Here is a 15349-nt window from a genome sequence, read left to right as displayed (position 1 = left end):
TTGTGACTTCTGATCTCTGATCTATGTGTAACCGTAGCATGGTTGTTGGTTGGAGAACGTTTCAGAATCAGCTGAACTCTCACTTGTGAAAATTTTCACACACAGCATTCTTTAGAGTTTACACAGAATCATGTAAAATACAATAACCATCCTGTATGATGAGGATCTGCAGACTGATGCACCTTGTTGATGAGAGATCAGAAAAGATCGAGCAGACTGGTCCAAGCTGACAGGAGGTCTGTAGTATCTCGAATAGTCACCCTTTACAGCCGTGTTGAGTTGAAAAGCATTTCAGAATGTACAACACATCAAACTTTGTGATGGATGAGCTACAACAGTGGAAGACCAGGAGGAGATCAGGTTCCTCCTGTCAGCCAAGAAGAGGAATCTGAGGCTATCATGAGCACAGACTCACTGAAACTGAACATTCTGCATCCAGAATGTGTTTCTACCCACAGAACTCAATGTTTTTTTTTGTTTTTCGAAACATTCTGTGAAAATCCCAGAAGATCAGCAGTCTATGAAATAATCTCTTGAAATGATCAGAATTTTTCTCAATGTTGATGTTTGATATGAACATCAATTGAAGCTTCTGACCTGATGAATGAATGAATGAATGAATGAATGAATGAATGAATGAACGAATGGAGAACTGCATGAATGTACAGGACATGCTCAGTTTTAAGTGGCCCCCAGACAGCAGTATGGTGAGTTGTGAGAAACGTGCTGAGTTCTGACTGATGTCAAGGCCTAACTTTTAAAATAATTGATTCTGTGTGATGTATCCAGTGGTCCACATCTCACGACAGCTCAGAGACTCAGTGAGACTGTGCGATTTACAGCTGTGTTTCTGAGTGTGAATGGACTACTGATAATCTAGGAATGCAACAGCGCCCTCTACTGAAAAGAATCAATATTTACAGAATATAAAGCACACTGGATATGAAGAAGAAAGTGATTTTATTTACTGTGTTTTACCAGACAGAGCTCATGATTTAATTCGTGGGAAAAATTTAAAAAAAAAAAAAAAAAAAAAAAAAAAAAGATATGTAAATAAATATATTCTATTTCCCTGTGTTAAGCCAAACTGAGCTCATGAAAAATCTGAGCTCTTAAAAAATGCTAATAAGAATGCAACTAACAAATGAGAAACCAAGTAAACAAACAACTAAATATTAAAACATTTTATTTTTCATTAGAATTTTACTGAAGTAAAATTTAATACAATGCAATAGATTAAAAATTATTATATTAACACACTGGCTATACAGACAGAGTCTCACTAAATCCTGTTCAATTTGACTAAGCTTAAAATCACAAAACAAACAATTTAAATACATAAAAAAATGAAATAAAATAAATCAGTGAAGTGAATTTGTCAATAGAACACTGTATATCATGACAAAACTCTTAGGGGTTTTTGTGTTATTAAATCACATTCCTGTGTTAAACCCACCTGAGTTTATATTTTGAGTAAAAGTTACAAAAAAATTAACAAAATAAAAAAAAAAAATGAAAAAAAGAAAGTAAAATAATTAAATCACTCTCTCACTCACTCATCTTCTACCGCTTATCCGAACTACCTCGGGTCACAGGGAGCCTGTGCCTATCTTAGCGTCATCGGGCATCAAGGCAGGATACACCCTGGACGGAGTGCCAACCCATCACAGGGCACACACACACACTCTCATTCACTCACGCAATCACACACTACGGACAATTTTCCAGAGATACCAATCAACCTACCATGCATGTCTTTGGACCGGGGGAGGAAACCGGAGTACCCGGAGGAAACCCCCGAGGCACGGGGAGAACATGCAAACTCCACACACACAAGGTGGAGGCGGGAATCGAACCCCCAACACTGGAGGTGTGAGGCGAACGTGCTAACAATTAAATCAATAATTAAATCAATATATGTATATTCTGCTAAAATCAAAATCACACTGAATTTGAAGATAAAAAATATTTTTGGTCATTAAATGGAGTTTAAAATAAAATGAAACTACATTCAGTGAAGTGAATTGTATCTTATTCATAGTTTTTATTGAATATCACATTGCTGTATGTTGTTTAAAAAGAGTTAATTAAACTTTACGGTAAAGATGCTTTAATAAACTGTAATAGTTAATCATAAGTGTTTAACGTGGAAAAAATGATTTCGCTATATTACATATAATTATTTAAATCACTCGCTGTAAAATAAAATAGATATAAAATAAAACGTATCTAAATTCACCTATGGAGTGTGTTGAGTGTTTCAGTTTTAGTGAGTTCACCCTCATAAAGTCGTGACCCTGTGGCTGACCTCGAAAAAAAAAACAGTAATTATCCCTGAGATTTGTGACTCTGTCAGTCAACTCCAGATTCGAGCCTGAAAGAGTTCCTGTTCCTCTGAACTCTGACAAATAAACCATGACCTGTTGGGTGTGAGCTCGCTGAGTGTGACAGCTCAGGGACAAGAGACAGCAGCTGTCCAAACATCAGCACCAAACACCAGCACCAACACCACTGAGACACAATGTTCAGGTCTGATTAACCATCATCAAAATAGTCATGAGGAAAAGTTTAGAATAAGAACTCAAAATACACAAAATTCTAGTCCATCCAAACGAAATGGAATCAAATCCAAACAATAACACAATAGAATCGACTCAATTTGCTCATCGCTCACAAACTGGAGATAAATTACAGAATTCATTTACATAAAAATTATAAAATGACATCAACATCAAGGTTGGAGTAAATATAAATCATCAAGCAAAATGAATTTATTTATTCATTTACTTACTTACTTACTTACTTACATACTATAGTAATATGTCTCATACTGTAGGCAGTTAGTTCATTAGATCCAGGTCATATTTTAATATGTAAAAATTTAAGGCACATTTTATTTATTTAACAACCAAAGTGCTGTAAAATATCTTGAAAAAAATAATAAAATAAATCAAGATAAAACAAAAGTACAGCTGAAAGACAGGATAAACACTACAGAACTGTTCATGAATCATTTTAAACTCAATAGAAATTACAGCGAATTTCTTTTACATTCCAGATTCTTTTTTTTTTCCTTTCATATTTCACTACATTGATAATAAACACAAAAACAAACAAACATCTTTTACATCCTGTTAAGTGTTAGTCCTGTCTCATGTGTTTTATACTCTGTGCCTGAAAGCAGGAAGTCTCTCTCTCTCCTTTATGTCTAAATTGGAGGATAAATGGAGGACCTGAATGGGGGACCTAAAGGAGGGGTGGATGTTTGGCACAAGTCCCGGAGCAAATGTCTCTTATTTTCTCCGTCTGGATTTTGCGTCGCAGTATGAGAGCCTCCTGTCTGTAACCCAATCCGCTCTGATGCTCTAATGCACCGCGTGTTAAAGTGGCTTAGAGAGAAAGAAAAAGAAAAGGAGTGCTGAAAAGAAAACATGAAAGCAACAAGAAAGCGCACGAGCAGAAAAGGAGGAGGAGGAAAAGGGAAGACTAGGGAAGGAGGGGGAAGTGATGGGTTAAATCCAGCCTGAGGAAACCTGATGCTGATGAACAGAGAGAGAGAGAGAGAGAGAGAGAGAGAGAGAGAGAGAGAGAGAGAGAGAAAGAGTCTGGGGCAGAGGGACAGACAGAGAGAGAGCGAGAGAGAGAGAGTTTAGGGCAGAGGGACAGACAGAGACAGAGAGAGAGAGAGAGAGAGAGAGAGAGAGAGAGAGAGAGAGAGAGAGAGAGACTTTGGGGCAGAGGGACAGACAGAGACAGAGAGAGAAAGAGAGAGAGAGAGAGAGAGAGAGAGAGAGAGAGAGAGAGAGTTTGGGGCAGAGGGACAGACAGAGAAACACGGAGCCACTGAAGAGATGCTGAGCGGACGCTGACATTACAAAGACTGAGCTGAAGATCAGACAGTAGGTAAACACTCTCACTTAACATTCTCACCACTGCACACCATCCTACTGGCTCTGAAAGTGCCCTAGGTGGGGTATTAAATCGTGGGTTTTATCCTCTACTTAGTGCACTGCATGTCAAACAGTAAGCTGTTCCTCAGTGAGAGAAAGGAGTTTTTCTGTCCAAATGTAACAGCACAACTAACACTAAATACTTCAAGTATTTGTTTACGGTGTTTATCTATAGATAGAAGAGCGCTAATGAGAAAGCTGAGTAATTTGGTTACTGTGTTTACATCTAAAGTCTTACAGCATAACATTAGGACCTTCAGTGCTGTGTTAATTCTCACAGTGTTGAATTAACACCTGGTGAATACAAGCGTAGTGTTGCATCAGTTGTACGGTGCTTATGTACAGCGCAAAGTGTTAACTAGTACAGTATCAGATAACAAAGAGTGACAAACACTGCATTTTAACCATGTTAATGACTGTGTTAGTGTTTACACTCAAAGTGTAAATACTTTACTTAACACTAAAGATCTACACTGTTACATAAACAATGACTAATTATCAGTTTTCCCTAGTCTCCGGTGGCACTTAGAAACACAGCATGAGTTAATGTAAGACTGAATGTAACATTGTAACAGTGAATATAACCCTGTAAGTGTTAATGAAAGACTGTAGTAGTTAATGGAATACAGTAGGAGCTGAATTAACACAAACAAATATTGTAACTCTGCAAGAGTTAATTTAAGATCATAGAGATTGTAAAGATAAGGTAACACTGTATGATTTAAAGTAACACTAACACTTAATGTAACACGGTAAGATTTAATGTAACACTAACACTTAATGTAACACTGTAAGATTTAATGTAACACTAACACTTAATGTAACACTGTAAGATTTAATGTAACACTAACACTTAATGTAACACTGTAAGATTTAATGTAACACTAACACTTAATGTAACACTGTAAGATTTAATGTAACATTAACACTTAATGTAACACTGTAAGATTTAATGTAACACTGTAAGATTTAATGTAACACTAACACTTAATGTAACACTGTAGGATTTAATGTAACACTAACACTTAATGTAAGACTAACACTTAATGTAACACTAACACTTAATGTAACACTAACACTTAATGTAACACTGTAGGATTTAATGTAACACGAACACTAAATGTAACACAATAATTAAATTAGAACTAACACTTAATGTAGCCTTTTAACGGTTGATGCAATTCTGTACTAGTTGATGTAACACTGTAGGAGTTAGTGTAAAATTAAGATAAACTTTTAATGTAACACTGTAAGCGTTAATTTAACAGTGTAGAAGTAACACAAACACTTAATGTAACATTGCAAGAGGTGATGCAACAGTATAGGATTTAATGTAACACTGTAGGACTGGATGTAGAATGTAACACCAACAATTAAAGAAACAATATAAGAGAAATTGTAACACTGAAGACGTTAGAGTAATTAAACAGATAATGTAGCACTAGTAGTTAATGTAACACTGTGGTAGATAATGTAGCACTAATACTTAATGTAACACAGTAATATTTAATGTAACACTGTAGTAGGTAATGTAACACTGTAGGAATTTATGAGTTTAATCAGTGGTGTGTTAATGTTTCTCAATTTCAGGTTCATGAATGAATTTAAGATGACACCGATGAGAATCGTGCTGTTCCTGTGGTGTCTCCTCTGCATGTGTGTATCAGTGAGGAGTGTGTCGGATCTGTGTAAAGGTTCTCGCTGCTTAGAGTTGGGGGAGTCCAGACCATGTTCAGGGTCACATTGTGGCTCGAGCAGATCATCCAGACCAGCACGTCAACACAATCCAATAACACACAGCAGATCTGCACCGACCCACCAACATGGAGTCTCACACCTTCCTTCACCTGAAAAGGTGGAGTTACACACAGCTTCTCATTCTCACACTCACACAAGGGAAAGGATGCCGACTGCCGAGGTTGCAGGTCACACGTGCACTGGAGCAGATTGCGTTACCACAAAAAGACCACCGCAGGCCATTAATGATACACGAGAGTGTAGGGGACTGGAGTGCAGACTGCCTTTAAGGATCAGAACCAAGCCCAGAGTGAGGTTGTGCCCTTCAGACGGCTGTGGACCTGGCTCAGACGATGCTCCTGTGCACGTTCCGGACATAGCTGCTCAGTTTCTGGGGGAATTTCCGGATATCGGATATCCTTCATCGGAACTTGGAGGCGCACCACTGGGAGTTCAGCTTACATGTGACATCAAACCAGGTGGAGTAAATCAGTGGATCCAGCTGTTTTCTCCTTGTTTGGGTTTTATTTTGAACTTAATTTCTTTTCTCAAGCTAAGCTTACTAAGCAATGCACCTTTTCCCTTACTTCTAGCAATGCAGCTTTATTTGATCATTTTCAATGCACAACTGGAACACGATTACTTTTCCTCATAGCCATACACATCTGTTCAGCTGCATTTGGAAGCCTTGCAGCAGGGGGAAAATCTCTGGCAGTCGACGGCCTAGAATATTTTTCTGCTTTGATGTCTTTCCACGCTAGTTTCCTAGCCTCAAATTGCAGCCTTGACAGGAAAAGAGAAGAACAGCAGTAAGGTTGAACATTTTTGAGTCATTAGAAAGTCCACATATAACAGGGTGACATCTTTTCATGGATAAATATAATATGGTGCAAAAGAAGAATTCAAAAACTGCACCCACAAATTGCTAGCAGTGCTCCTTTTTGGAAGACTTAAGGTCAGAACTTATTTTGAGATTTTACAGCTTCTCTTTGAGGCTTTTCTGTTCATCAGTTAAAATTAAAGTGATAGACACCAGACGGGATTGCCTTGGAAGCATTTTGTATACATATTACTAACAAAATCGTGGCATGTTTTAAAACATTCAATCTCTGCAACTGAATGCACTTTATTGAACATTAGCGAGAATCTGACTAGCATAATGAAATCTATGTTAGTTTAATCTGGCATTAGCAAACAACACTTAAGGCAATATATGCAAGTTCATCTTACCAAATTAGCAAAGTTTACCACATTTTTCAAATTACAGTGAGCTGCAGCCTTCTAGGGACATAAATGAGACATGCTATTTATTATTCTAGATTTGTAATACTACTAGTGTTGAAATAATTAATAATTATTGTAATTAAGTACGAAAATAAGCATGATTTCAGTTCAATAATAAAGATTACTAAAAATTAAATAATCAATAAAATTTTTCCCAATTATACTTAACTTTAATTAATTAAATAAAATATGAATGAAATATAATTACACTCACCCTGTTCAATTGCATGTCATGTGAATGGTGTCACAAAGACGTCACAGGACACATTGAGCTTGCGTAACGCTGTCGCTTTTCGTTTTCTTCAAGGTAAATCTGTCTCTGAGATCAAGCATCAGTAATGCTGTCTGTCGGGCTTCTGTCTATGCGCTAAACTGATGTACTTCATTGTTTCTGGAAGTGTGAGTGTGAAGCACAGGCAGAGGCTGTGTGTTATTTACATTTAATCTTATTTTATTTAGTTACAGTGAAGAAACTCACAACTCATTAGTTCCATTAATAATAGACAAAAGACCGCAACATTAATGATGCTCAAAATTCCAGGTGACTGGAGTACATGCTGTTCTTAATGATCATAACATGCAGGACTTTAGTGTTGTTTGTTGTTATCATCTTTTTGAGCATTTCTTTTAAAGAAAAATGGGTTTTATATCTTTTATATTTCAGTAGCTCAAAAACAAGCTGTTCGTATCTTTGACCTGTTTGTTGATGAAACATTCAATAATGAGGAGCTCGTTGAAATTTCAAAAATATTTTAGACACTCCGTCTACCAAGCCAAATGTTTGACTAACTTGATTATGTTCATATATTAAATCTGTTCTCATAAAGCTGCAACATTTTATACCTTCATTTTAAACTAAAGTTTGAGAACCTATGCTGTACTGTGTGGTGTGGAGTGAAGTTCAGAGATCTCCAGTATTGAGTCGTACCAAACTCATGTCATTTTCTTTTCCCAGGGGAGAACGAAGTTCCTTCGGAGGATGCCCTTGTCCTGCATCTGCAGCTCTCCAAAGGCCAGGAGAAGCTGGTAGAGGCTCTGCGGGCTCAGCAGTTAGTGATCCGTGACCTACAGCAACGTCTGGAGGAGCAGCAGGGAGCACTTTTGGACCAGCAGCGTGAGATTCTGGAGCAGCAGCAGCGCATGTACGAGCAGATGGACGTGGTCAAGGCGCAGTACGGCATGCTGTCTGAGACCGTCAAGCAGGTGTCCTTCCAGGGCCTGCAGGGGGAGCTGCAGAGTTATTTGGAAAGTCAGCTGGCAAGCATGCAGAGCCAAGCTCGCAGCCACCTGCAGAAGTCACATGCCGTACATAAAACGGATGCCAAGCTGATTGACGTGACCGGGGACACAGATCATGCTCTGCTTGGCTGTCGCAGCACATGCGGCCCTGAAGAGTACTGCAATTTTCAAATGCAGCCGCCACAGTGTCAACAGTGCACCATGTGTCCACCTGGGTTCTTCCTGGTGTCTCAGTGCTCACCCAACGCTGACAGGATTTGCCAGGTATCACATAGAAGCCTGAATATGTACATAATCGACATTCTGTTTTCGATCACAATGGTATCAAACCCAAAATAAAATATGCAAATGATCTCTTGATTTGACAAAATTTCTGTGCTTCTTCAGGGTTTGTAAACCAGATAAAACAACTAGCCATCAGGCATGTCTTATTGCCTTTCTGTCATGTTGTCTGTCAGTTAAAATACTTAAAAAATTAAACAATACAGTATATGTATAAGGGGGCACGGTGGCTTAGTGGTTAGCACGTTCGCCTCACACCTCCAGGGTTGGGGGTTCGATTCCCGCCTCCGCCTTGTGTGTGTGGAGTTTGCATGTTCTCCCCGTGCCTCGGGGGTTTCCTCCGGGTAATCCGGTTTCCTCCCACGGTCCAAAGACATGCATGGTAGGTTGATTGGCATCTCTGGAAAATTGTCCGTAGTGTGTGAGTGCGTGAGTGAATGAGAGAGTGTGTGTGTACCCTGTGATGGGTTGGCACTCTGTCCAGGGTGTATCCTGCCTTGATGCCCAATGATGCCTGAGATAGGCACAGGCTCCCCGTGACCCGAGGTAGTTCGGATAAGCGGTAGAAAATGAGTGAGTGAGAGTATATGTATATAAACATATTTATTTTTATACAGGACAGAGATGAATGCCTGGAAATCCCAACCGTGTGTGGCGAGAGAGTGAAATGCCTCAATACACCAGGTACACAAATCCAGAATGTTTCAAATCTCATGTACAATGAGCTCCTGACCTCAATTAAATTGCAGTAATTAGCAACACAATCTCTGTTTCATTATGCTACATGTCCAATTGCAAATAATGGTTCTAACTTCAAATTCAAATTTATGCAAACAAGCATAGTGAGAGTACACTGCTGTGTAAAATGACTGACAACAAAAGTGAGCCGTAAGACATTTCAATTTAAATTGCTTCCATAATAAGCTGATGGCTTCTAATAACAAATATTTTAGAGCTAAAATATAACAAATTCATTTCAGTTAGATTATATTTTGGACAGTACATCTGAAATCTGGGATGAGCTTCTGAGACTGAATGAGTAAACCAGAGACGGGTGTGACATGAAAGTGGAGAAAATAAATTCTGACAGCGCTTAAAATGAAAATCTGCAGAGAAATGGGATTCAAACATGGAAATGTGCTTTATTCTGCCCAGGGTTAAGCAGATCCAAAACCTAACCCCAGACCCTTGGCATGAGGAGAAAATACTCTGTAAATGTGATACGAGTCAATTACAGGCACACATTCATCCACCCACACACTCATTTACCCAATAATTCACCTACTCATTCACACATGGGGCTTCAAAACCTTGGCCAATCCATCACCAGCATGTTTGTGGAGGATGTTGGAGGAAACCATAGAACCCAGAGAATGTGAGCAATTCCACACAAACAATAACCCGAGCTCAGGTTCATATCAAGGATCCTAAAGCTGTGAAACATCATGGTCACCCTGCCACCTACAACAATATGACATTCCAACGATGTGACACTAGTTATAAAGTTTGAATGATATGGGGCAAGTGAGATAAAGACTATAATAACAAATATGATAACGACTATAAGCAAAAATGGAATTGTCAAAGAAATGGCTACAAGCAATGAATTATCACTCATAAATATGCTAAAAACCCCTCCCCCAATTAAAAAACTCAACTGAGCCAATTAGCATATGAATCTGCAAAGACTGACAGTTGTTTAATTGTTTTAAACACACCAATATTAACTGATATACCCTAAAAGCCCCACTCCCCTTCCAACCCTTCCATAGTTTTGGCTAGTAATCTTTTACACAACAACATCTATCAACATCTCTAGTCCATTTTACTGCTTGTTGAACAAAGCATAGAATCAGTGTCCTCACTTTCTTTTAGAGGATTTTCTTTCAGGTTTTGAGTTCATTAATTGGAAATTAATTCCACTGGTGTATGGTCAGAAATAATCTAAAATTTTGGTGCTGAAAATTTGCCGTGGGGGGCACGGTGGCTTAGTGGTTAGCACGTTCGCCTCACACCTCCAGGGTTGGGGGTTCGATTCCCGCCTCCGCCTTGTGTGTGTGGAGTTTGCATGTTCTCCCCGTGCCTCAGGGGTTTCCTCCGGGTACTCTGGTTTCCTCCCCCGGTCCAAAGACATGCATGGTAGGTTGATTCGCATCTCTGGAAAATTGTCCGCAGTGTTTGTTTGCGTGAGTGAATGAGTGTGTGTGGCCTGCGATGGGTTGGCACTCCATCCAGGATGTATCCTGCCTTGATGCCCGATGACGCCTGAGATAGGCACAGGCTCCCCGTGACACGAGGTAGTTCGGATAAGCGGTAGAAAATGAATGAATGAACGAATGAAAATTTGCCAAGTAGAATAGTCCAAAAGAACTGCGTTTGTTTTTTTGAGAAAGCAGAAAAAAAAGGCAACATGAAAACATTAGCGCTGCGGAACTATTTCATGACCCCTCACCCTTCCCCCTCTACTGCCTATTATTCTTCCTTGGAGTTGGCAGGTCTGCAATTAGAGAGTTCCAGTGTGTCAGGATTTGCATGTGGGCACTTAGAATATGCCTGAAATCACCACTGTTAACCACACCTTGTTATTAGCTAAATTATTGTCATTTGTGGTAAACCATTCCTTTAACATCTACACTGTGCTTGTGTGGACAGGTGGATTCCGGTGCTTGGGCGTATCTGAAAGAGAGATCTCTTCAGGCCTATGTGGTCACGAGTACTTCTACAATCAGGAGCTACAAGAGTGCCAAGCATGTACAGATTGTGATGGGGAGCCCGTAGCAGTACCGTGTAGCACTGTGAGTGATGCTGTGTGTGGAGTGACCTCGGAAAACACATTCTCTCAGTCCTGGTCTGCTTCGGTCACATTACCCACGGCTCGATCAAAAAGCAGCGCTGTGTTTCCAGGTCTGCAGCTGAGTGTAATGGGAAAGGAGAGAAGCGACTTTCTGGTTATCCATGATGGCTCCATCAGCCTCTATCAGCATGGTCTGCTCTGGCTGGATCACAACTTTGCCTTGAAGCACAGCTGCCGCAACTTCCTACAGATTGGTGTGAGGCTTAGTGGTGGCAGCGAGGAGGAAGGTCGTGACCTCAGTGGTGTCAGGGTGGAGCAGCCAGAGAGGAAGCACTTCCAGGGTGTGAGTGTGAGTGCAGCGGCTGAGGTGGAGCCTAATCAGACTCTGTGGTTGCTGCTCAAGAGCCCAAACCAACACTGCAACCAGAGCAAGGAGTTGCAGCTTTACGAGCTTGGGTCGTCTGCGTTTAGCCTGCTGTGGCTGTCACATGACACCGGAGCTGTCGCTATGACTGCACAGACATCCACAGCACCTCACTACCATGGTAATTACCGGCCATCCTTCCGTGTTGCTACCGTCTCTGACCCCTATGTAGTGGCATTGACTCATGACAATCGTGGAATTCGCTTCACCGAGAGAGGCACTGTCAAGTTTGTCCTGCAGCAGGCACTCTATGCCATGGGCCACACTTGTGTCCGTGAAGGCTTCTCGCTAGTCGCCTACATTAGCACAAATGGGACCAACCAGGAAGTAATGCGCTCGTTTAAATCCGGGGTCAACTATCGGGACACCTCCATCACTTTGTCAGCTACTACCATTGTAGAATCGGGTGACTGGCTAAACTTTGAGATCCTCACTCCATCACAGTGCAATGTCCGATACTTTGGAGACAGCTCTGGAATTAGCATGCTAAGTCTGCTATGGATTCCTGCTGCTATTTCATCATCTCTAATGGCCACCGTGTCCAGGACAGGCCTTCCATCTGGAGCTGTAAGGAACAAACCTTTGTTTTTTCAGCAAGTTGGTCCGGATGCTGAACACATCCGACTTGCTGGCCTAGGAAACCAACACCCAAGGAGAAATTTTGTTTTTCAAGAAGCTGGGACAGCCAGTGTGGCTCTCAGCATCAAGCTCATCCATTCTTGCAACGTGGTGAAGCTGATTCTACACCAGCAAGGTCAGGACAGGACAAATTCTGTTCCTTTGGCACAGCAGGTCGGGGGTCAGATGCCCGAAGGTAGCGAGTGGACCAGTGTTGGCGTCAGAGCATCGTTCGAGGTCCAGAACGGCACAGCCATTTACATCACTCTCGACTGTGTACGTGGCCGCATCAATCAAATTACACATGATGATGGCGCCAACCTTTTCATCCTCTGGGTAGCTGCGTAACACCATAATTCCACAGTTACTTATTCTTGATCTTTTTAGGAACAGGTGCTTTCAGAAAATTATGGCTTGTCTTATATGCACAAAAAAACGAGGTACACAATAGAATGAATCCCTAATCTATCGTAGCAATGTAGCACCATTTACGATGAAATAAATGAGAAATCTATTAATATAAAAAGAAAACGGTACTTAACAAAATAGGTAAGACATATAGTCTAGCCAAAACTGAACAAATGGTTTGTACGGTTAATATTCAATAGTTTTGAAATATGATATCTACAGAGTGTTCGAAAAGTGTCTATACACAGGGGAAATTAACACTTTTTAGCAACTTTCTTTACAAATCATCCTCTATGTGATTGGCTCCCTGTTCGACAGCAGTGTCATGTAAGATGCCTGCCATGGTTCCTTGTGACAGCTTACTGATGAGAATGATTTCAAAACATTCTTCTTCGTATTATGTTTCTTATGTTCTATAAATCGGGGGGCATGGTGGCTTAGTGGTTAGCACGTTCGCCTCACACCTCCAGGGTTGGGGGTTTGATTCCCGCCTCTGCCTTGTGTGTGTGGAGTTTGCATGTTCTCCCCGTGCCTCAGGGGTTTCCTCCGGGTACTCCGGTTTCCTCCCCTGGTCCAAAGACATGCATGGTAGGTTGATTGGCATCTCTGGAAAAATTGTCCATAGTTTGTGATTGTGTGAGTGAATGAGAGTGTTTGTGTGCCCTGTGATGTGTTGGCACTCCGTCCAGGGTGTATCCTGCCTTGATGCCCGATGACGCCTGAGATAGGCACAGGCTCCCCGTGACCTGAGGTAGTTCGGATAAGCGGTAAAAAATGAATGAATGTTCTATAAAGCTGCATTGAGACAATGTCCATTGTTAAAAGTACTATACAAATAAATCTGAATTGAATTGAATTTTTTGAACAATATTGGAAGACATTTTGTAAAAAAGTGTTAATTTCTCGATATGCATAAAGACTTTTGGGACACCCTGTATAATGAGAAGGTGCTATTTAATTTGAGTTATAGGCTCTGTTTGTTTGTTGGATTATGTTTATTATGGTGGTGTGTGTTTATCAAGGTTTTTTTTGTTTCTTTTTTGTGCTTAAATCGAAAATCGAATCGATTTCTGAACAAAAAGTACGGATTGCTTTCCAAGTACTTCGGCTGGTTGAGCAGTGACCAATCTTTATTGAGGGAATGAACCTTTTGATTTTACCTAATGTTGAGATGATTGTGTGTGTGTGTGTGTGTGTGTGTGTGTGTGTGTGTGTGTGTGTGTGTGTGTGCGTGTGTGTAGTGGGGTATGATGTTGGCATGCATATATAAAATGCTATACTGCACTCCATTTCCTTAAACATTGTACAGACGTGGGTTAATTGTTCAAACGTATTGATATTCAAATAACTTATCTATTTTACAAATCTTTTGTGTCTTAATTATACACTTATATCCCAAATTCAAGTTTTTAATCCAAATTTATATTGGAATCCCTGTAAAGTATACATACAAATATTTATATGATCAAATGCAAAGATTATATTTATATAAGTGATGCAAAACAACTATTTGTTGTAATTTTCTACAGTAATTTATATGGTAATTATGATAATAAGAATAAAAAGCGATGCACATAGTTCAGTGCAAAAGTTTGCACCCCCCATCCCTCAGGGTTTTTGTATGGACACAAAAATACAATTATGGTTTATTTAGATCTTGGACAAGCATAGTAATGTCAAAGGAATGGCCAGAATAAACAAACAAACTTTCACGAAGTAGATGAAATAAATATACCTATGATTTCTAAATGAACTAATTGAAAACATCTGGATTTTTTTCGCTTTGTCTCTCAATGAATAAGTGAATCAATCAATTAAATTAATATAGTAAATCAGTTCCATGAGGTTAAATATGTGTGTAAAATGAGCAATGAGAATATGAGAAACAAATGAAATAAGGTAACAAATTAAAACTAGAGAAGATCCAAAAGCTGCTGAGAAGAATTGAAAAAAGAGAAAAGGCAGCTATACAGGAAAAGTGAGTGCCTACAATTTAGAAGAGTATGAAGCAAATTTACGTTTCAATTGATATAATTACTTTTTTATTATTACTATCTATTGACACACAGTACACTAATAGCATTCTTAAAACTATTAACAACTAAACGTATAAAAATAATGCATTAATTATATTTTTCCTGAAGGTGTACAAACTTTTGCTGCTGGTCTCTTTGGTTAATTGTCTTTAAATCATGGGTCTGTGATTGGGGACCCTGGAGGCATGAGAGAGTATTTAAGTGTCTGTGATAACAATATTGTGCATGTTGATTATCAGTCTATCGTGTAACCAGTTTTCAGCCCTTGCTAATTTATTTATAATGCAAAAAGAAAAATCTGAAAAAAAAAAAATAATAATAATAATAATCCTGTAGAATAAAATGAGATATTTTGTCAAGACTGAATAAAATTTCCATCTATTTTGACAAAACTGTTAAACCGTTTTAGCACAAGGGTTGTTGGATTTTTTTTTTTCTTGGAAAAACCACAAGAAATGTTAAAGGTGGATTCGATTTAAATTCGATTTAAATTGCACTTGATATGCACCATCTCACCCTCTAACGGTTTAAGATTTCAGCCACATTCTTGACCCATTGCTCAGAAAGCAAAAGATGT

At 39.5% G+C, this 15349-nt stretch overlaps 1 protein-coding gene across 1 annotated transcript; it reads left to right on the top strand.

The window, feature by feature from the left end:
* The first annotated feature begins 3751 nt into the window (after positions 1-3751).
* nell3 (NELL (neural EGFL like) family member 3) lies at positions 3752-15060 on the top strand. The gene is made up of 5 exons (XM_060869159.1): positions 3752-3903; positions 5541-6166; positions 7927-8474; positions 9110-9176; positions 11145-15060. The coding sequence occupies exons 2-5, from the start codon at positions 5545-5547 to the stop codon at positions 12674-12676; spliced, it is 2769 nt and encodes a 922-aa protein (XP_060725142.1). The 5' UTR covers positions 3752-3903; positions 5541-5544; the 3' UTR covers positions 12677-15060.
* Positions 15061-15349: the final 289 nt, after the last annotated feature.

The sequence above is a fragment of the Tachysurus vachellii genome, chromosome 5 (genome assembly GCF_030014155.1).
Source record: "Tachysurus vachellii isolate PV-2020 chromosome 5, HZAU_Pvac_v1, whole genome shotgun sequence".
NCBI classification, from domain to species: domain Eukaryota; kingdom Metazoa; phylum Chordata; class Actinopteri; order Siluriformes; family Bagridae; genus Tachysurus; species Tachysurus vachellii.
Note: the sequence above shows the minus strand (reverse complement) of the source record. Positions and strands in the feature narration are given on the sequence as shown.

Coding starts and splice junctions, on each gene's coding strand:
- nell3 (XM_060869159.1), top strand. CDS start 5,545: ATGAATGAATTTAAGATGACACCGATGAGAATCGTGCTGTTCCTGTGG. Junction 8,475..9,109: donor ACGCTGACAGGATTTGCCAG/GTATCACATAGA, acceptor ATTTTTATACAG/GACAGAGATGAATGCCTGGA. Junction 9,177..11,144: donor GAAATGCCTCAATACACCAG/GTACACAAATCC, acceptor TTGTGTGGACAG/GTGGATTCCGGTGCTTGGGC.